A 22,176-nucleotide genomic window follows, 5' to 3' on the forward strand; every position below is an offset into this window, starting at 1 on the left:
AAAAATTCAAGATCCAAGGCACACTGCCAGGAAATGTACAGTGAGTCCACAAGAGCCTCTCCCCTCTTACGGGCAACCTGCCCCTGCCAAAGAATCCCAGCATTGCCCCCATTTCTCCGAGCCAGCGCAGGCACTTCCCCAAGCAAGACCGGTTCAGAACGCCACACCTACCCTCAGCCACTGCTTCTCTGTGAGGGCGTCGCTGTAGTCCACGTCCCGGCGCTGGCGAGACCCCCTGCCAAATATTTTCTCCTCCTCTTCTTCACACGTAAGCCTCTCTACTTCGGCATCATCCTTAATAATCCAGGAGGGCAGTTCGTCTTCCTCCATTAAGCGAGGCTTGCGCTTCGGGTTCCGGGCGTCCTCCCTCCGCCGGTCCATGTCCATGCGCTGGAGGTTTTAACAAAAGTTTCATCAACAGGAAGGGCATTCTGGACAGTATAGACTTTACAGCACATAATACCTCCACAAGGCAGCTCCCAGGGCCAGAGGACCCTTTCTGCTTCTCCCATGAGCCTCTGATCCTGGCTGACTTGTTCTAGCTCAGCCCTAAAGTACAGTATCTGGGCAGAGGCTCAGTAAGATAAAATCCCTTCCTGTCTTTTGGAACCATCTTTGAAATTTATTTATCCTTTTAAAAAACGCTCTTTAAAAATCCCTTTTCTTAGTCTGTGTGCAAAGCTTTACCTTAAGTAATAGTGAGAGCATTCAAATTGGGGATGTACTGCAAAAATGTAAGCCCTGGTGATACAGTCCATGCTGCCCTGGTATAAAAGTATTCTTCAAGTATATAATAGAGAAAGTTCATCAGGAAAATTTATTTTTACTCAATAGGGCTCATGCTTTTAAACACCCAGGAAAAAGAAAAAAAATCAGTGACACCAGTGTCACTGCAGAGTAGCCACTCTTGGTGGGCTGCACACATGTGGGCATGCAGACACTCTGCTTGCAAGCTGGCTATGCATGCACTGGATTCCAAGACAGGAATGGCCCTCAACTCTTCAGATTTGAAACAGCTCCTATCTCATGAAAATATTAAGAGACAGACCACAGAGGTAATCTCAACTGATCAAGTTGTAAGTGAAATAAATGGCCTTCACATCCTTTCACAGCCTTCAAAGTGCCTATTTCCCCACCTCCAGCTTTCTTTTTTTAAAATCCCGTGTACTTGTGAATAAATTAAACACCACACACTTGGCTATGACCTATAACTAAACAATCTGATAGCTAGAAAAAGTGGATAAACCTCCACTGAATTGCTATATGCATATATATATATATATATATATCACTAGATAGATTTACCATTTCTGCAATCAAATAGACCATTAACCATTAAATGATTTACTTTTCTCTTTTTTTCCTTCAGTTCTACCATATTGAAATACAGATTTAATGTAAGTTTTCTCCTTACAGCTAAAACTGTAACAAAATGTAAAAATTTCTATTCGAATCCAAAGATGACCTATAGACTCTATTTAAAAATTAAAGTCCAAAGTCCCTTAAACTATGCTTAAACATTTTTGGAAATCATTGTATTTCCCAGATGGGGTAGGCTTGGAGCATGGTGGGGTCCCTTGGTAGGTAACAGTGGCCATCGAGCTCTGTTGTGTGCTGTATAGTTAGCTGGAAAGGCTGTTCTTAATCCTGCCTTCTAATGCTCTGGGATCAGACATAGAGTCCACCCCACCTTCATAATTAGCTCACACAGGATGCCTTATTAACATATAATCTGAAGAGGAGCTTTTGGAGGTAATGTCCTAATAGTTATTAGGTAACTAGTAAGAAAAAAGTGTTTTGTTGATGCACTACATACTGAGATGAAAAATTATTGCCACTTCATTTTTTGGCTAGACCACTACCAGTACCTACACCAAGCCCTGAAGAATGATTTATCCCCTGCATTTTTCCACAATTGGGAAAATAAACCTCTTCTGTTATAAAAGAAAAGAAATTGTACTTTTTTTCTCTTTAAGGAAGGGTGCATGCAATTTTGAATACTAAAGTTCTGATGATTGTATCTCTTCCCAGAGGTTTCTACTTGCAAAATACTAGAACAAAATCCTCAAGGTGATATTCAAGTTAAGTCTAATTTATTATTCAGTTACTACATGAATATGTTTTGTCTTAGATGCAAAAACAAACCTTATGCTAATAAATACAGCTATTTTTTAAAGTACTTCTCACCTTTAGAGGAAACACAACAGCCAAAAGCTTAATGTTTGTATGCTAGTAAAATGTTTCAGACACATTTTGACCTGTCAAGATCTTTTTAGGTAAAATCCTTAGGTTATCAGTATGAGAGAGAACTTTTTTCTGAAGTCACAGTTTGAAGGAGAAAGTAACAGAAACATTTAACAGAAAGGTTTTACTTTAAAGAGGCTACCTGCTTTATGTGTTATTTACCTATAGTGTCTGTGATATAAAATCAAATAATAAGTGTGTACTAATTTTACATAGCTTTTTTTTTTATAATAATGGATAAAGTGTTTTAAATATTTGAAATCTAAATCTAGCTCACATTCCATTCTTGAGTATCTGGCAAGGACTCAAATTTGATTTCCTGCCCCCTGGTGGAGGTGTTAATGAAGAGTGAATTAGCCAGGTCAGGTTTTAAAAAACCAAACCAAAAATCTGTATAATCCAAAAACAAGAAGTCAACTTTCAAGAAGTAAGCAGAACATTCATAAAATCAAAATACCTACAAAAAAGTGCTCCTTAACCAGCTCCACCTCTTCCAAGCCTGTTCTTTGCGGGACAAAATATTCCCAAATTAAAAGAAGGCTGTGCCTTGGCCAGACATTCAACATTTTTTTCTGAGGCTTTCGATTCTTATAAATACCCAACCTAAAAGAAAAGAGAAGTACTCTTTTTGCCTGATTTCAGGGTTGCTGATGGAAATCTCCATCTCTGGGCCTTATCTAATTTTTATAACGGCAGGCAGCTTATCCTTTCCGGGTCTCAAGAGTATCTTAGGCTGTAGCAGTACTGAATTACCGCCAATCAGTGATCTGCCAGGGAAGCTGAGGACCTCTTGAGTTGGTGTCCCCAGTCATCTACATTTTAATAAGTTCCTCAAGGAGAGAGGAGATGTCTGCTTCCTATGTGTGTCTCTAACCCCCCTGAATAAATAGAGTATAACCTAGAGAGGTGGTAGCCAGGATGAGTTAAGAAATTTAGGTTTTAAGAACATCCTGTGTTGACAATGTTGCTAAATGGCCGTGTCTGTCATTTCTCTCGAAAAGGGCCTTACCTGGCTGGGTAAAGTAGCTCATTTAGGAGAAGGAAAGAAATGCACATCCCAGGTTAGGTGTTATTCCCATGGCTACCTAAAAGTTTCCTGAGGAAGAATTAAATGCCTTTTATCCTGCATCATTATGTGTGGACACACTAGTTCCATAGACAAAATCACAAAATCACAAAATTAACATAAGCCTTCACATGGCTGGAGCTCCGTCTCGGATTGTCTAAGGCAAAAAAGGGAGAGATTGCAAACCTTATGGGTTATATCTGGCTCATAGTGTTTTGTTTGGCCTGCAGTGCTACATCATAATAAAAAATTAAATTTAGTTGCCAACATTTTGAAACCCAGAGATTGCATGTAAAAAACGCAATTTCTAACTTCTCTTGAAAATTTGGAATTTTTGGTTAAAGGGGGCTTGCAGCTCTGACTCCCTTTCCAACACAGCTCCAGGCTACCACCAGCCACCCACCCCGCTGCCCACTTGCTTCACCAATGCAAATTCCTTGCCTGAGACCTTCAAATTTGGCACCTCTTGTTTTGGAGTTCTGCAGCATTCCACCACCAGAGTTATTACAGTCTACATTTATTCACTCATCCCACAGTCAGGTCAAATGTGAGAATCATCAAACTGAATTAAAAGTACTGAGGGAGCCTCATAACTTTATATACCCTGGTCCATGCTGGCATCTTCACAAGGCCTGAAATCTTGCAAATGCCACCATTCATTCAATAAATATTTAATAAACAACAACTATGTGCCAAAAACTGTTCTGAGCATTTGGGATACAGAGATAAATGAATGTGCTAAAATATCACTTCTGAGAGCCTCCCTCACTAGCCCAGGGACTTGCTCCTATATGTACTGACCTAAGACAGGCTGGACACATAAATCAAATTAGGGTTTCACAAAAATTACAGATGACTGAATCATGGGACGTCAAGGTTGAAACTACAGATGTGAAATCCTCGAATGTCAAGGTTCTTTTAGATACACTTGTATCAGTGAAATCCAACTAGTTTTGATCTTTAAATGAAGGCTATACTCCGTTGGCCATCTGGAAGCCCTCTATTTGCTTCTTAAAATAGCAGGCTCTCTTCAACAAGAAGCATGACTGTATTGTTTTAGTTGCTGTCCGTTCAACCCCACAGGGAACATATTTGTTTAGATCCAGTAAGAAGACAGCTAGGGAGTAGTTGTAAACTCTGCCTACAGGAGCTGGGCAGGTTTCCTGAATGACGCTGGCCTGGGATGAGAAATGAGCTGGGAAGAGGGTTAAGGGGAGGTCTGTGGTAAGCTGTAGACCGTGTGGCCTGTCCAGAGGGTACAGCTGCTACTCAGCCCTAGCCAACTGTTTCCTTATAGACATGTGGGCCTGGTAATGCCCACTCTCATTTTTCACGAGAAGCCAGAAATCAGAATTCTTTTTATGTTGGCAACAAATTCGAAATTTTAAAAAACATTGAGTGGGCCAAACAAAATATGTCCGCAGGCTAAATCCAGCCAGTTTGCAGTCTCTGAACTGAAGGAAAGACACAGGCTTCACAGATGAAATTCTGCCAGCGCATGCAGGCTCCAGACATCTTGCATTAGTAGAAAAAGGAGCAGAGAAATAAAGCATTTGTTTCCATGATTTTCTGGTATATTACCATAAAAAGATCAAATTCTTCTTCTCGTCGAGCAATCATTTGGTTCAGAGTCTCATCGTCCGGTACCTCATCTTCTTCCTGGGGTTAAGAACAGAGTGATTTAACAGGCTTTAGTAGAAAGCTTGGGACAACCGGGGTAAATTACAGACAAGTACAGTCAGTCTGTCCTCCAGACCATAGGGATCCCATTTCTCAAGCCAAACATTAAAGAGGCACTAGGTTTAGTACTTGCCATTACTATTCTGCAAGCTATTCAAACCATCTTCTGAGAAAACCTGTTGAGGGAGGAAAGGTGGTTCTGTTGGGTGTGTATCTTGGTTCTGTTATTTTTAAAACAAGTTACTCAGTGTCTCCCCACCTCGCCTCAATGACATCATCTGTAAAATGGGTGTGACATATACTTTACAGAGAAGTTGTAAGATTTAAATAAGGGAATCCACATAAAGAGGTGCCTTACATTAATTCTTTAAATTCTATTAACTTTATCCCAAATAGAAATGCTTATTTTCAAAGGCTTACAAAAAACATGAGCTATGTGAAACTTTGTGACTAGGCACAGAGCAAGACCAAAAAAATCACATACACATGTCTGATATATAGCCTTTAAGATACGTTTCATCATTCATTATGGATGAGAAAAAAGATGTTTAATCAATGCCTTTCAATAGACATTATTAGGCTGATGGTTAGAGCTGTGAATGTGACAACTCAAAAGGGATGAATAACAAAACTCCCATAAAACTATGCTTAACCAAAATAATTTAAATGAAGTAGAGAGAGCAATTCCATAAGGGCTAAAAATTTCATTTTAAATATTGTTAGACTGAGGCACATTATCTCTGCAAATTCCTTAGAAAGCAACAGTTTTAGAAATGTTAGGCTATGAATTCCATACTTTAAAAAAATGATTTAAAAAGTTGGGTACATACTTACCTTTCAAAATTATTTTCATCATATGCTAAGTGAGCATATTAAAAATCAAATGGGGGATTTCAGTGTATCAGCAGAAGGAAGTAAGAGGAAAACCCAGGACTTCAAACACCCAATTTTCCAAATCACACATTCAAAATAACATGTGTTCCAGAAAGAGCATCAGTGTACAAGCAGTGCAAATAAGGTGGCCACGTATGTCAGTTCCCAAGATAACATCTTATGTACTGTTAGAAATGAATGCATTTTAATGAAAAACACCTGATGATTCAAGATAATAACTACTTGTGAAAAGCCTTCCATTCCAGTTAATCCCTAGATTGATTAAAGTCAATTTGTCTCAATATGACATTTCATCTGACAAAGACACAGACTAGCTAGGATTCGGCTGAGATTCCACAGTTCAAAGGGCATGGTTAACGTATCCCTTGAACTGATGCCCTGTTTTGTCAGCTCCATACCTAGAACCCTGTTACTCCTTTATCACCTGTACAATGGGGGTCTTGGACTTCCCAATGTGCCAGATGAAAAGATCAGTGTCCCCAAACATCTTCAAATCAGGACACAGATCACTCAGAAAACGGTTAACGTGTGAAGCCCCAGCAAGGCTGCTCACAACTAGAAGCAGTTGGCGTGGAACTCCACCCCAAGCTTCCCCTGGCAGCCCCCAGGGCTGGCAGAGTTCAACATCTCCCTGTGGCCTGATAAAGTTGGAAAGTTATCTCCCGTCTGAACCAGATCGGGTGCTATTTTCACCAGGCCTACAACAAAACAACTAAGTAAAAATGTTGTAGAAACTACTGGCTGAGTATCAGCTCTGCCCTCTTCTATTTTGTGACAGTATGTAAGACTCACTGTATTACTTTATTGTTTTGAAATGTTTTGAAATTTTAAAGTGAATAAATAATAAAAGACCACATGATAATCTGAATCTAAATTTTTTTCAGATATTCCATTTCAAGTATAAAGTCTATTCAATTTCAAGAATCAGAAGTGGGGAATTATTTGAGATCAAAATTTTAGAAATATGTGTGAATGTATGTGCATATATATTTTTCATTCATTTTAATGAGATATAATAGATAACTAATCAAATATATAAGACTAACAAGTTAGTAGGCATAAGAGAAAAGTGGTCTTCAACTTGCAAAAACATTCATTTCAGTATTGATTTAAATATCAAGATCTATTACGCAGTTAGATTCATTTCAGAAAACATAAGCACATGAGACTTTTTAAAAATTTGGTTTATAGCTTATAGATTTCAAAACGTATCTTAATTCAAAATCAAACTATACTTCATATATAAAATGAAAATCATATCCCATATGAATATGTAAGGTAAACCTACCCTTTAATTTAGAAATACAGGTACACCAAACCAAATCTGTCCATCCCAAGCCAATTTTATGATAAGGTCCTGATATTTTGTACAGTTTTCTAGACTACATAAGAACTATGTCTTTTAATCTATTTCAAACCCATTTTGGATTGAAAATTCAGTACAGAATTGCTAAGATTGGTAATCTAAAAAAGTACAAGCAAGTACCGAAAGATCCCCTAAAAGAAACACAATTAATGCATTCTTTGAACAATCTTGGCAAGGAAAGAGAGAGTTTTTTTGACCAGTAATTTTTTTGGAATTTGGTCAGCTCTTACAAATTTGAAGAGGAGGTGAAGGTCACACTTTTCAAGTACAAGTACAATTACATGAGGTAAAGATAGCTGTGAAGGCTTGTCCTATGAATGTACAGAAGTGTGATCCCTGATCCAAGGGCAAAAGAGACAGTGCTCTGGAGGATGGCAGAGAAAAGGCAAGGAGGGACCCGTCCAAGTTTGTCCCATCTCACTCATCTAGCTGCTTTTGTCCCTGCCAAGTGGCTTCTCGGCAGTTCTGCATCTCCCCTACAGAAGGCAGCACTTAAAACCCAATGAAGCAGACTGCTTGCACCTCCTTGGAAGAAACAAGAAATGAGGGAGGCATCCACTGGCCAAGCCTTGAAGTCCCTCTAGCAACTGCTTTTGAGATAACTCGTTTGGATAACTTTCAGAGGCTTTCTATGCTTGGGATAGCAGCTGATTTATTCATTTTAATTAACACCAGCCCAGGAAATTATTTTAAGAACAAAGAGGTAATTCTCAAACCTTCTGAGACAAGAGGTCACTGTTTGATTTCATAAACTTGGCTCTCTATAATACCTCATTTTCCTCTTCATGCTCCAATATGGCCTGCAGGAATGCTCTCCGCTCATGGCTTGAAGACTTCTGATCAAACATGCCTGCCTGGATCACCTTCTGATCCACGTTCAGCTTGTACTTTGCAGCTGCCAGGATCTTTTCCTCCACGCTGTTCACGGTGCAGAGTCTCAGTACCCGGACCTCGTTCTGCTGGCCGATGCGGTGAGCGCGGTCTTGGGCCTGCAGATCCTGTGTGTGGGAACAAGATGCCATGAGGGCCCATGTGTCCAAATTAGCCTCGCGAGCCAATCACATACCCAGAAGGAAAACATGGGAGGGTGAGCTAACTCGCTTTTACTAAATGTAAGATTTTGCTTACACTTGAAAAAATACACAAGCTACCTTCTTTGGGAAAAAAATTCAAGGTCATTACTAGTTGAGGGAAGCTGGGTTAAAATTAGCCAAGACAACTGAAATACATCTCAGGTTTCGAAATCCAGGTCTCAAGATGATTTTATCTGTCCCTAGGCACACCATCAGAGTTTGTCCCTAACTAAGAGATAGAACAATGGCAACAAAAAATCCCAGTAAATCTGATGTCAGAATTATGACTTTGATATTACCTACAACTAACCTTTAGTTGCAAGAAACACCTTCCCACTGGTGTGAAGTGTTAAAGACAACTTTTAAAATATCACTCAATTAATTATACACACACATCGTACATACAGTGATTGCTCAGGCAGCAAATTTCCTAGTGTCTAATTTCATCAGACACCCTGCCTTTTGTTTGGGAATGAAAAGGATTGCTAGTGAAGTAGTAGATTATGGGGGACAGAATTTTGGCACAATGGTTAACAAATATTAGAATTTGGGTATGGCCCCTGACTCAGAAATTTCATTTCTAGTTTATCCTAAGGAAATAATCATGGATATGCACAAAGATTTACAAAATGGATGTACCTCTTGGCATTATGTATTATTTATAATGTTTTCTTAGCAAGCAGAATTAAGTAAACATTCAACAATAACAGACTGGTTAAGCAAATTAGCCTTCTACTGCATGTATGTACCAACATTGCACCATAAAAATTATAATGTGCAAGATTTAATGACAAAGCTATTAGAAGTTATAGAAGTTATAGAAGACTGCAAGTTACATATGAGTTTGTACATTATGGTCTTCTATGCGCACCTTTACCTATACCAAGAAAACGGCAGCGAGGATGCACATACCAATAGAGTCTGTATTTCCAGGTAGTAAGATGAAAGTTGTTACTAAATTTTTGTCATTGTATTTTCAAGTGGCTTAGCAATTTTTCTTCTGCTTTTCTACTCTTGTAAGAAAAAAGGTTTTAATGAAATCTTTAAAAAAAAAAGCCTTCACCCAGAAGATGACTGGTTAGCCAGAGACGGGTAAGATTCCTCAAGGGAGGAATAACCTAAGACAGGCACAGTCGCAGGGGAGCCATCAGGTGAGAAATTGGGGATCAACAGAGGTGAGGCTCAGAACCTCACCCCCCCTGTTTTGAGAGAAATCTTCTGCATCCGTGGATGTTTTGTTGCCCTTGTCTAGCTTGGATTAATACTTAGTCGATAGGCACACACCTGATCATCTACATTTGCCCTCTTATAGCACTAAACTATGTTTTCTACCTTTATCTTGCATCTGCCTACCACTTCAGTATTTTATTTAAAAATAATAATAATAATAATAATAATAATAAGGGAGAAATGTGGGATTCACATATAAATCAAGTATAAAAATCAAACGAATATTCATATTTGACCTGATTGTTTATAGTTCATGATGTGTGATCAAAACCAAAAGTTTCTGTGATGACTACCCTTGCACTGTTCACCATGTAAGAATTTATTCACTATATAAGAATTTGTTCACCATGTAAGAACTTGTTCGTTATGCTTCAGAAGATTGGAGACTGTTGAGAGTTGGGCTTGGGGTTGATTAATGATTGTGCATTGAGTCCCCTATACAGAATTTTATTGTTGTTAACAACCATTTGATCAATAAATATGAGAGATGCCCTCTCAAAAAAAAAAGCCTTCATAAACCTATGGAACAGAGTTACTTAATTTTAAGGCTACACAAAAAAAACTTTCCAGTATGTCACCTTTTATTCTTTCTAGTCCTGGTGATGGTCTGCAGGCCAATGCTATTTAGCTGTTTCTGTGTGTCCCCCATGAGACCCAAATACATTTTGGGGGTAAATATCTGTGCCCTGTATCCTGCACCCTGTTTTGCATAGAGCAAAACATGATGCTCCACAGCTGTAAGTCCATCCTCTTAACCAGAGGAGTTTCCTGGTCACCCATATAGTACAAGGAGATAACAGGCCAAAGTCTGCCCAGGAAATCCATCTTTGCTGCAGGAACCTGTATAGCTAAATGGCTATTAGGCAAAGACTTTTCGTCAGAAAATATTTGAGTAATATAGATATTGGAGACTGAATCATGAACACAGCTGGGACCAATCCAAATTATATTATTTTCCAAAGAGGAGAAAGTGAGGTGGATAATTAAAATCCAAACTTCAGTGGGAAATCCCTTAAAAACTTCATTTTTAAGTTCTTCGTTCAATCTTCTCTTTCAATACATCTTTACCAGAATGGCAGCTGCCAAGACAGCAATGTCTAATCTCCTAAAATGGGGGTCCACAGCTGCTTCCATAATGGGCCCAAGAGTGCATATTCTAGGGCACTAAGAGCAAACGTTGAGCAACTTTTCTTGCCAAAAGGTTCATATCCTTTTTATCATTACTCATTTTATACTTAAAAATGTGAAAGCCATTCTTCGCTTGCACATCTTACAAAAACAGCTGGTAGGCCAGACTCAACCCATGTGTCTTCATTTGTTGACCCCTGTCCTGGAAGATGCTTATAAGCCACAAAAATACTAAGACACAGGTGACAGCAGACGATGAAGGTGAGGAAGCAGAGGGCATGGATCATCTATGAATGGGATAACGCGTTCTTGAATTTGTGAGTGTTCAAGACCACCATCTACTTGGAAAATAGCAAAAATTACTATATGTAGGCTGAATAAGGTCACAGAATGTAAGCCTCTGAGTTCCAGAGCAAAACTGGGGGTAGTAGTGGCAGAATACCGTGACAAAAAAAATACATAAATAATAAGGGCTGTAATGCTTGTTTGCATGGATTATTCAGTATTTCTGCGACCTTAGTGGCCTGAAGCGTCATCACACCGCTTAAGTGTGATCACACCTGAGGAGGAGAGAGCCACCTCAGAAGGCACCCAAGGAGACTGTGGTGGGCCATCGGCTGCAGCGATGCAGCTCCGGGTGAGCAGGTCAGAGGTACAAGCCCCGGCCTGTGATTCTGACCTACCGTTTGGAAAACGGAGTTCTGGTAATCCGGAGGAGCTCGACTGCTAATTCCACACTCGTACGTTCTACCTATGCTTCTATCTAGGCCCTCCAAGTGAGTGACCTCAAAGCCTCAATCTTTCCCTGAGCATGACCATTAGTTTAGGTAAACTATTTTTACATTTTCACAAATCAGTGACCTTAAAGCAATACAGGTGAGTACTAATTTTTTCATTCAAAAAGTAAGAGAACTAACTTTTATTAAGCAACAATACTACTAGATACTACGTGGCAGAGAAACCAGGTAGAAAAAGCTCAAAGCCAGGATGCAAACCCAAACCCAGACACACATGGGTTTGATTCCTGGCTGTGCCCCTGGGCAAGTTAATACCAACTGGCTTCCTTACACGTAAACTCTTTTTTGAGGACTACCTGAAACAAATTATGCAAAGCACCCCATAGTATCTGGCAGTGTTGCTGCTCAATAAACATTAGTTCTCTTACCTTGTGAATGAAAAATCAGTACTCATCTCTATCACCCTGAGATCACTGATTTCTGAAAATGACAAAAAAAAAAAAGTTTGCCTGAACTAATGACCAGAGATGAAAAATCTGGTCAGTGCAGCCCACTGAATCAGGTGAAAGTGACCACACTGTGGCAGACATGAGCACCTGCAGGAATATAGGGTTCAGGGTGAGTGATCTGTGGTAAATTAGGCCAGAGAAAGTTTTGAGTCCTGTGTTTTGTTGCCTGAGTTTTAGTTCACATCCAGTTACAAGTGAATTGTCCAATGGGCATGCAATTTCCTTGTTCCTGGAGTTCCTTCTCTAGCTACTGGTCATAGAAGTTTGTGGGTGTGGTGATGGGAACAGAGGGAAGGAGGCAGGCATAGATGTCCCAGGATCCTTTCCCAAGGTCAATTACCATTTCCAGAGACAGTGATTTCCTGTGGGTCTTAGAATTCGCCCTATGCCAGTGAAGATGGACAACTGAGTCAGCAGATGTGTTCCTTGACGACTTGGAACTAACATACTCTGTGCTGGAGGCTCCCAAAACCCTCCTCAAGGTCAGGAAATTTCCCCGATAGTGACTTACTTTAAAGTAATCACCTAGTGAGACTGACCGGTGGGCATATGCGTCCAAGGGAGGCCCCCCAAAGGTTTGGAACCATTGGTGCATTTTCTTTCATGCTCCCTGGCCACGTGAGAGAAGCTATGTCGGCATCTCCTGGGGGCTTTCCAACATATAGAGAAGTCTGGAAGGCGCCTACAAAATTGGGGGCAGGGTGGCATGGGAAGCAGGCTTGTATGATTTTTTAAAAGCTCCATCTTAATTGTAAGGCACCTTTCCCATCCAATCTTCACAATAACCCAGTGAGAAAGTATTACTCCATGTACTTACAGCTGAGGGAACCAAGATGCAGGAGGAGCCCCAGTTAAGCTGGTGGAGAATTCACAGTCCTCCGCGAGAGCTGCAGCTTTCCTTTTTACTATGTGAATTCACACTTGCTCCAGTGCAAACCAAACCCTGATCAGATCACTCCGCCCAGGACCCCACAGGTTGGTGGCCCACCTCCAGGTCATTTAGAGAACCACTGCCACAGGCACCTTGTTCTACTGTGTTTCTGAATCATTGATGTATTATTCCTTTAAAGGGATAACTCTAACCTTACCTGGCTCAAAGAATCTGGTAGTAGATGCTCCACAGAATATTTTTTTATGATGATTTTAAACAAAACACACAGAATAAAAGACTGACTACCATATACCAATTGTTTGACCTTGGGGAAGTTACCTAACACTTCCTGGTACTCATTTTCCTTGACTATAAAGATGCAAACAGAACTATTAACAACCTCACAAGGCTGCTGTGAAAACTGAGAGAAGCAAAGCACATAAAAAAAGCTGGCAGAGAGTAAGGGTCCAATACATGTTAGTTGTTCTTTATTTTAGAACATTTTCGATTTATCCTTCATCTCATATACCTTACTGAGTGGCAGCTTCAGGAGAGGGGATTAAAACTAAGCAGAAACTGAGTTTTTGTACCACAAGCTCGAGCTCTGCAGGGCATATCAAAGGCAAGTGTAAGACATCTTGGTATCTATGTGTTCAGGGAGATAAGAAAATAGCCATAACAATGTGCTGGTGGCTACTACCCTGTGAAGAAATGGACTCCTCATTTAGACATTTGCTCTGCCCCATAACTGTGAAGGATGAAACTCCTATCATTTTAGGTCCTCTCCAGAGGGGGCCCTAAGACGGAGCAGACCTGGTGAGGATTCCAGTCGCTGTCAAAGATGACCACAGTATCAGCCGCCTGAAGATTTAAGCCCAGGCCTCCAGCTCTTGTGCTCAGCAGGAAAATGAAATACTGGGACCCAGGTTCGTTGAATTTCTTCAGCAGAGCAGCACGATCTTCAGACTTGGTGGTGCCTGAGGGGATAAGAAAAATAAATTTGCCAATTAACTCCTGTCTGAAAATGGTGCAGAGCCAGATGAAAAGGCCTGCTTCCTTGAGAAACAGATTCTTTGCACTGGTGAGGTTATCCCCCAGAGGTTTTTATACTTTCGAAAGGAACTTTGAACATTTGGCAATTAAACAGAGAGAAAGAGACTTTTCTCAAATCATGAAGGAACGCTTTTGTCTACTACCCATCATTCCAAATGCTTAAAGAGTTTAAACATTTCCAATGAGGCACTTTTGCAACTTTACAAATTCTACAATGTTCTTACACTAACCTAAAACTTAATGGAAACTTCTGGATTTATTACTGTGCTTTAAAACACCAAACAATTTAAAAATCCACCTACACACTTGCACATGCAGGCACCTGTAAAGATTATTTTAATGGCTTAAAGCAACTTTGCTGACAGGCATTAGAGTGAGGACTTTACGCCAAGAGAATGGAAACAAAAAGGAAATTGATTTCTACTGCATTTTACTATTATTTGGAGTGCAGCTGAGCATGATCTGGCTGGTAAAAACATAAAATGTGAGTTATTTTTATCCTTGTTAGCAAGACTTGGAGCTGAAATATTAAAATATATGTGGAATCTCATAGTCTGCTTCTCACACTCATATTCAGCTCTGTTTGGTTCAAAGGATGCTAAACTAAAAATGAAACAGTGGCATGAGATACTGTGGTGATGGTACACCCAAGAGAGCCTGAAGAGACTCCAAAATCTGAATAAGCGGAAAGCACCAAATCCCAGAGTATGGTGCTTGCTTTTTGGGTATGAAAGCACCTATAATGGTTTCCTAAATCAGCCACTTGATCACATACAGATACATAATTGCAATATATTCACCCAGCCATTTCATGAACTGCATTGTGGAAGGGAAAAATCCTACTACATTCCATCTGAACATATTTCACCAGAAAAGTGTAGCTACAGAATTTTGAAAAAGGCCTTAGGCAGGTGGAAAATACATATGCACGTTATGTGATAGTCCCTAACTGCTATACCAATATTATTTCTACATGGTGTTTCTTTTTCTTAAGGATGAAAATATACCAGAAATCTACTTCAGAGGATTAAAATATTTAAGTGACTACAGCTAATGGAACCAATTACTATGAGGGTCAAAATCCTAAACATGGGGGAGGGGATCTGTTTTTCATGTTAACAAAAATAGTAAGTAAGTACCCTCCTCAGGAGAGGGAAAAAAAAATTCTCTGCATTCAGCAAATGGGGATTAGGAACAAGGGGCTTTGGGGGTCCTCATTTAATGAAGCAACGTTCTTTAGAGCTCATCTTACTTTCTAAATTAGATCTCAAGTTTAGCGACCTGGTTAAATACTACAACAAGGAACTGTAAGGATTTTTTGGGAAGGGATACCAAAGGTGCTTTGTGGAGTGAGGTTTCAAACATGTGGGGGCTCTTTCTTCTGTTACTTTCAGAATTGGCCTTTTGAGATCATGGTGAGCCATTCATTCAGGATGCTAACAGAAGACATGTTCTGTTCTGTCATGAAACCTTTTCCCTTTGTTATCTTTCCAGTTGCAATAATTTCTAAGACATTACTTACATGGAGTCATGGTTCACATATTTACCCTCTGCCTTAAACTGAATGAAAAGCCATAGGAAAAAAGAATCTTCTCAAATGGGGAAAGAAGCAGTTCCCAGAGATAATTAAATCTGTTTTCTGACAGCAGGGTACAAAAACTGTCCATCTATATACTCTGAGGGTAAAAGTTCAGTTTTGATCCACTGAAAAATAATCAGCTGATGATTACATGCATTAAGATATAAATTAAACTAATCAGTGGATATGCCTGCTTGGCATGATAAAACCCTAAAGGCAACATAAAGAAACGAAAAAAAGGGCATCTCAAAATTATTTAATCAATGTAATTTTCAGGCCCTATGCCAGACACCTTAAGCAAACAGACCGATCATATATTTGGTGTGGATTTAAGCTGCATAAGTAGCTGGGGACATGACAAATTTTTAAAGCCAGGGGAAAAAATGATAAAATCACTTTTTGTGCAAAGCTATGGCATTTCTTATTACAAAGTTCAAAATTTGCTGAATTACCATTTCCATTAATCAAAGGTTCCCCAAGTCAAGATCTTTGCTGATCATTCAGCAATCTTTGGGGTATTGCTCAGGAAGGTCCAAACTACCATGTCAGGGTTTAACCCACAGGCAAATAAATGCTCTTTGCAGATGGCACAGGATTTAACATGCTCAGTAGGAGAGTATCATTTCCATGTTCTTTGAGACTTTGATGTAGAACATTACCAAGATCACAATTAACAGAAAGGGCAATTGTGTTGAAAACTGCAGAATTTGCCAGAAAGGAATACACTGCCAGGCTTTCATGCTTACTAATTTTAACTTAGTTTCAGCTGCTTTTGGAAAATTTTGTCCTCTGGGATGTAACTTCTCTACTTGCTCTCACTCAAAAATCATCTGCAGTGAAAACAAAGACTATCATGGAATAGTAGCTAAATCCAATTTATGCAACCATCATATTTGCCAAAAAAAATTTGCTTAGCTGTCATCAGTGGTTTTTTTCCCTGTGGTCAAGTATCTGAGACATCAAATTCAGCAATGAAAATCTGGAGTCACTGTAACAATTGAGTTAAGGGGCCAGAGCGTGGTACGGTTGGAACTGTGTGTACTAACTTATCCAAGTGTACACTGATTACCTGCCCATCAATTCTATGGAACCCCAAAATAAACGGCTACTGTTTCTTGTGGGTAGAAGTCTATGCAGCCTTCTCAATTCCATCCCTAACACTTTACGGAATGAACTTGCTAACTTATCTCCTACAACCATATTGTAAGAGCTTTGATGGCAAGAACAGCAAGTGGCTCATTCATCTTGTATCTTGTGCTTGGTCATTTTCAATTAATCCATTAAAAATACTGAATTAAGTTCAAAATCTATCTTAAAATGCTGTCACTAGGAAAGTAGCCTGCAATTTCCAGAGATAGGATGTATTGCATTTTATCTGCTAAAACTGATTCTAAACTAATGTGAAATCAGAAGACTAAGTTAGAACCTGGTTTCACCATTTGCTTCTTGCATAAACTTTGGTAAATTAAATCATCTCTCTAAATCTGTGTTCTCCTCTCTTAAATAGAGATCATATTTGTACATTGGTAAAAAGGATAACAGGAGCTTGTCCATGGAGAAAATTGAGCTAAAATGCACATAAAGTGCTTAGCCTAGTATCCCCCATGTAGTTAGGCATTCCATAAACGTTAACGATAAAGATAGCAACCAACAAATTATTAAAGATACTCTCTCAAGCTGGCGAGAAAACATTAGAGATTTGTTTCAAGGAAGCCTCTTCTTGCCAGCTTCATAGACTAGAATATTTTAAGGCCGCAGTCCTCAGAGGCATGAGATTCAAAATGAAATGCCACAGAATAGTAAACAACAGTTATGTAGGACACCTGCCTGGGGCTGTAAGTCCTGGGGAAAAAAGAGCTGGGTGGCCCCTCGCCTGAGCAGGAGTGAAAGGGGGCTTGCCCTTCACATGAGGGGCGCTGATGAGGAGCAGGGATGCAGCTCTGAACTCCCCCTCCCAGAGAGGGTGAGGGAAGAATCAGGTCAAGAGACAAGTCACAGAACAGATCTGCCCAGAGAGACAGACTGGATGATCTAATGGTGTCATGAATTCAAAGCGAACATTTACTTAACTATTCATCCATTTTCAGGGACTTTGGGACAGAAAGAATGGGGAGAGAAAAAGATTTTTCAAAGAAATCAAGTCTGTCACAAGGCATAATTAACTTAAAAATTAAGAATACCCTAAGAGTTGCCCATAAGGAGAATTCACTTAAAAACTCAAGTAAGAGAAGCTACAGCAAGTCTGAGGGAGGCACAGATCCAGTGACAGCTAATTAATGGCAAAAGGCAGACAAAATATTGGCTGGAAAACAAAATAAAACCTTTTAATGGAACATAAACTTTAAAATTTCCATCTAAAAATAATTTGGATGTTGCATTAGATAAACATTGGTATTTGTAATACCGTATGTGGTCTTTTGTATCCCTGGATTCAACACCATTCTGGCTGTGAATCAGCTCTTGTTCCTACTCACCACTCTATGACATGTTATTCCCTGCCACAGTATAAAAATTTTGATATCTTTAACCTCTACAGTTTTAGGGCTGGTGACCAAACCATACAATAATTTAGGTAGCATCTCTAAGTTCATATTTGCTTCCATTCATATTTTCTTATAGATAATTTTATGACACGGTATTTGAATTTTAATCACTCTTAAAATCAGGCAATTATATTACACAGATTTTGCAAAATCTAGGAAACCTCTTAACTTGTAGACCTGTTAATCTGTAGACATTTTCTATTTAGAAAATGAGACACACTTCAATGATAAAATATAATTTTAAATAAGCAATTACAGTGATACTTAAGAAAGGAGACATAGCCTTTATACCCTTAAATACATCTTAACAGAAAAAGCTAAAGACTTACCAAAATATTCTATTTAGTGCATAGGTAATAAGCAACCCTAATAGCAAGGACAGTTTCAAAATTTTAGTTTATTTAATTGTGGTACTTAGAAATGCCTCTAAGTTCACATGTGTTGTATGTGGGATAAATAGCTGGGTACAAAAATTGCTATCTAGGAAAGCTGCCCCCCACCCTTCTCTAACAGTCTGATCCCTCCTTCTCAGCTGCCAATGGCTGGAAGTGCCCGTCCTCCTGCACTCTCAGCACCACGGCTCCCCAGCCCAAGGCCTGGGGCACTCACCATCGAGGCGCAGGTAAAGGAAGTTCCGAAAAGCAAAGTAATCCTCCATGATGGTCATGAGAGACGTCATCTGGCAGAAAAGCAGCACGCGGTGATTAGTCGCTCTCAATTTTGGCAGAATACGATCAAGTAGCTCAAACTTTCCCGAGGCCCGATACAGCTCAGCCCTGAACCCAAAAATGCAAAACAAGAAGACCGTATTACTGCTGTCTTCTTGAAGGACCCGGGAGAGCTTCACTTTTCATACAGTGCCTTGCACAGTGAACATTCAGCAAATAACTGTGGAATGAATAAATGAATATTCACTCCAAAGCAATGAGAGTATTTAATGGAAAATTACACAAACCCTATAAAGAGTGCATTACACATGTGAGGTATGACAACAGATACTAGAAAGAAAAGGAAACCCCTTCACGTCCCTAACACTTTCACTCTCTTTCTTGCCCCCCCCTCTTTTCCTCTCTCTCTCATACGCACACACACACGTGCACATATGTTCTATTTCCCTAAATCCTACTAGTAAGTATATAAAACTACTAATTTAGGCTAAGCATTAGGATTCATTCTAATACTTACTAAGCACCTCTCTGTACCAAGCACAGTGCTAGGCATGTGAAGAGTGCTGGGCAAAGGAATCTTTGCCTTCAAATGGGTAATGACAAATTTTAAGTACTAAAAAGAAAAACAGCAAGTTGCTGTGAGAGAGGTCATAGCAACATGTGATATCTTCTTTAGAGCAGATTTTGGCACACATCAGCCCTGGCCTGCAGCCTGGTTTTGTGAATAAAGTTTTACTGGAGTAGAGCCAGGCTCACTCATTTCTGTTTTGCCCGTGGCTGCTTTCACGCTTTAACGGCAAAGGTGAGTAGGTACCAAAGAGAGACTTTTTGGTCCAAAAAGGTGAAAGTATTTGAGATCTGGCCTTTTACAGTAAGAAATTTGCCAGTCACTGTGTTGGGGTAACTGACCTCACAAAGAAACAATGGCTTAGTGAAAAACCTGAAATAATGAGCAAAAGGTAGCCAGGTGAGGAACGGGGCCTTGGGAGTGAAGAGGCGATGCCAGGAAGTGGAGAGAGTATGTACAAAGGCCTTGAGGTGTACAAGAGCCTGGGGAGTCTGAGGAATCAAAAAAACAGTGTTTGTGGACTAAACTTAAGTGAGCAGGGACTACGAGGAGATGGCGGCAGAGAGGTAGCGGGTTGAGTGGGGACAGGTCCTGGAGGACTCCATTAGCCACACTGCACTTTTTAGTTTTAAGTGCCATAGAAGCCATTGTTGGGTTTTAAACAGCCAAGTGATAAGATATGACATATCTTTTTAAAATACCATCATGTACACTGTGTGAGAATGGACTGGGGAGGAGGCAAGAAATTCCGGCTCACAGAGGAATTCAGGTCAACAATATGATGGTGGTGTCTACTGCTGTCAGGACCTATTTTTCTCCACAAAAAGCCACTTTTCTCTTTTATCAACAGGGATGTGTTATATTATCAAAACTTCACTGTAGGACTGATATTGTTGGGAAAACACCCCAGGATACAAGCAGTCTATAACACTGAACTGTATCATTTGGTAGCTGATTTTATGCATTATCTCTAACAGACGCATTTTCAATTATGTGTCTTCCCAACATCCATCCCCCACTCTGAGACCTGTCCTCCAAACACTCGCCGTCACCAAGCTTTCACTATGAAATTGTGGCCAACTGGACGGAACCAGAAGTAACCATAAGGTCCACAGGAAAGGCGGGTGAGCAGAGCTTGCGGCACTAGTTTTGGATGGATTCCAACCCGGTTCTTAGCCTACTTCTAGAGTAGAGTTAAACGAAATAGTAAGTAAGGAAATAGTTTTGAAAGATAAAACAAAAACTCCATGTCTTTGAATTCCATGACAGCAGGATCCAAGAATAACCCCTATACCCTAATAATAAATTTTCCCTGGTGCGAAACAATCAGAACAGAGACTTTCTGTTAATGCAAAGCTCTTTTTTTGTTGTTGTAAGGCACAATTCTCCTCAATGTCCACTGTTAGTGAAAAATGTTTCTAATACAGACCATATTCTAATAAATTACTGTAAAGTCATACATATTTATAGCAGATGAGACATTTCCTCTCACAGACGTTCATGTTAAATATCAACTTGAAATTTCATATGATAAATTCTCTGAGCCCAAGCTGCACTACTGGTTATAAGTAACAACCCTGTGAAGCTTCAACATTTTTAGAACACTAGGACACTCTAAAGTCTATTAAATGAGATCTATGTCCTTTGAATAGACACTTGCTTAAGGCATGTAGTAATTTATGCCAGTAAAGTAAAAGAGAATGCTGATATCATTTTGGTTAACAACTTCTATAACCTCCGCTGAGGAGAAGCGAAGGTGGAGGAGTCTAGAGGCATATATTTGTATGATAGGAAACACTATAGGATGAAAATTAGGTTAAGAACAACAAACTATTGTTTGAAAGAAAAAAAATTTTTAAGATTTACCCATTGATGACCCCATTTGAATAGCCTAGGTGTTCAGCAAAGGATTCCTTTAAAAGAGAGAGAGAAGAAGAAAATGATTAAAAAAAAAGATATGTAATGATTACCTTAATAATTACACTCTTAGGGAGAGTATCCTATTTCTAGAGTATAGTTAAACAAAATAGTAAATAATACTTGTTATAGATAATCCAGAAACTCAGTGTCTTTGAATTCAGAGTTCTGTTCTGCCAGGTATGTATCCTGTGAGTTTCTGCAAGTCTTTAGACTCTCATGCTGAGAAGGATTAGTTCCATCATCAAATAGTGTTTAGGCATCTACTGAGCCTAGGTAGATACTAAGGATCCAGAAACAACCAAACTATTTACTCCCAAGGAGCTTAGAGTCTCGATTAGAAGAAGAGCTTAGTATAACCAAATCAGGATTAATATGTACACACAAATACACTGGAGAAATATTTAACAGTAAAAGTAATGGGGATTATACATTATATTGTTTAAAAGTTTAGTGCAATTGTAACCGCCCTTCCATACTGTGCTTTTCTTTGCCCTGCTTCTTTCTTTGCACTGCTATTACAAGTAAGGCCCTAAATGGAGACCACTCCCCCGGGGGTTAGGCTTCCACTTTTAAAGTACACCCATAATTCCCTCCTCACTGATTCCATGGAAGAAATACCTGACTGCTCCCCATGTGATGTCTCCCTTTCCACTTGAAGGAAAGGGAGACCAGCTGTGGGGAAGGAGAGCATGTCACACCTTCACCACAGCTACCAGCTTCCTTTCCCTCCCTGAGCCGAAAGTTTTCCTCCAAAGGAACCAGATCTTTCCCACTGAGCTCTCCTCTCTGATATGCTCATCATTCAGGGTAGGCTCCTGCCCCTCAGGACGCTGCACTGCCAGCAAAATAAACACCAACAGACAGCGGCCAAAACCCTACTCCGACCCCAAGAACCACAGCTCTCCTCTCCGCAGGCGGCCATTCCTGACTAGATTTCTAGGTTCCATCCCCATTGCTAAACCAAAGAACAGGGTCAGTGGACAGTGATAGGATTAGGTATCAGTATCATTTTTAAAAAATCCTGTTTTCACTTCTCTGGGTTGGAGG

The 22,176-nt window shown here is 39.8% G+C and overlaps 1 protein-coding gene across 8 annotated transcripts in view; it reads right to left on the reverse strand.

The window, feature by feature from the left end:
• SMARCA2 (SWI/SNF related BAF chromatin remodeling complex subunit ATPase 2) overlaps window positions 1-22,176 on the reverse strand; it is a 162,372-nt gene that overhangs the window by 62,806 nt on the left and 77,390 nt on the right. For all 8 annotated transcript variants that reach the window (XM_073228598.1, XM_073228602.1, XM_073228603.1 and 5 more), the window contains exons 22-27: window positions 21,076-21,122; window positions 18,583-18,749; window positions 13,612-13,775; window positions 8,021-8,248; window positions 4,892-4,969; window positions 172-390 (exon numbers count right to left, since the gene is read on the reverse strand). In XM_073228598.1, the coding sequence (XP_073084699.1) occupies window positions 172-390; window positions 4,892-4,969; window positions 8,021-8,248; window positions 13,612-13,775; window positions 18,583-18,749; window positions 21,076-21,122 (903 nt within the window). The remainder of the gene's footprint in view (window positions 1-171; window positions 391-4,891; window positions 4,970-8,020; window positions 8,249-13,611; window positions 13,776-18,582; window positions 18,750-21,075; window positions 21,123-22,176) is intronic.

This window comes from Manis javanica, chromosome 2, assembly GCF_040802235.1.
Source record: "Manis javanica isolate MJ-LG chromosome 2, MJ_LKY, whole genome shotgun sequence".
Lineage (NCBI taxonomy): Eukaryota > Metazoa > Chordata > Mammalia > Pholidota > Manidae > Manis > Manis javanica.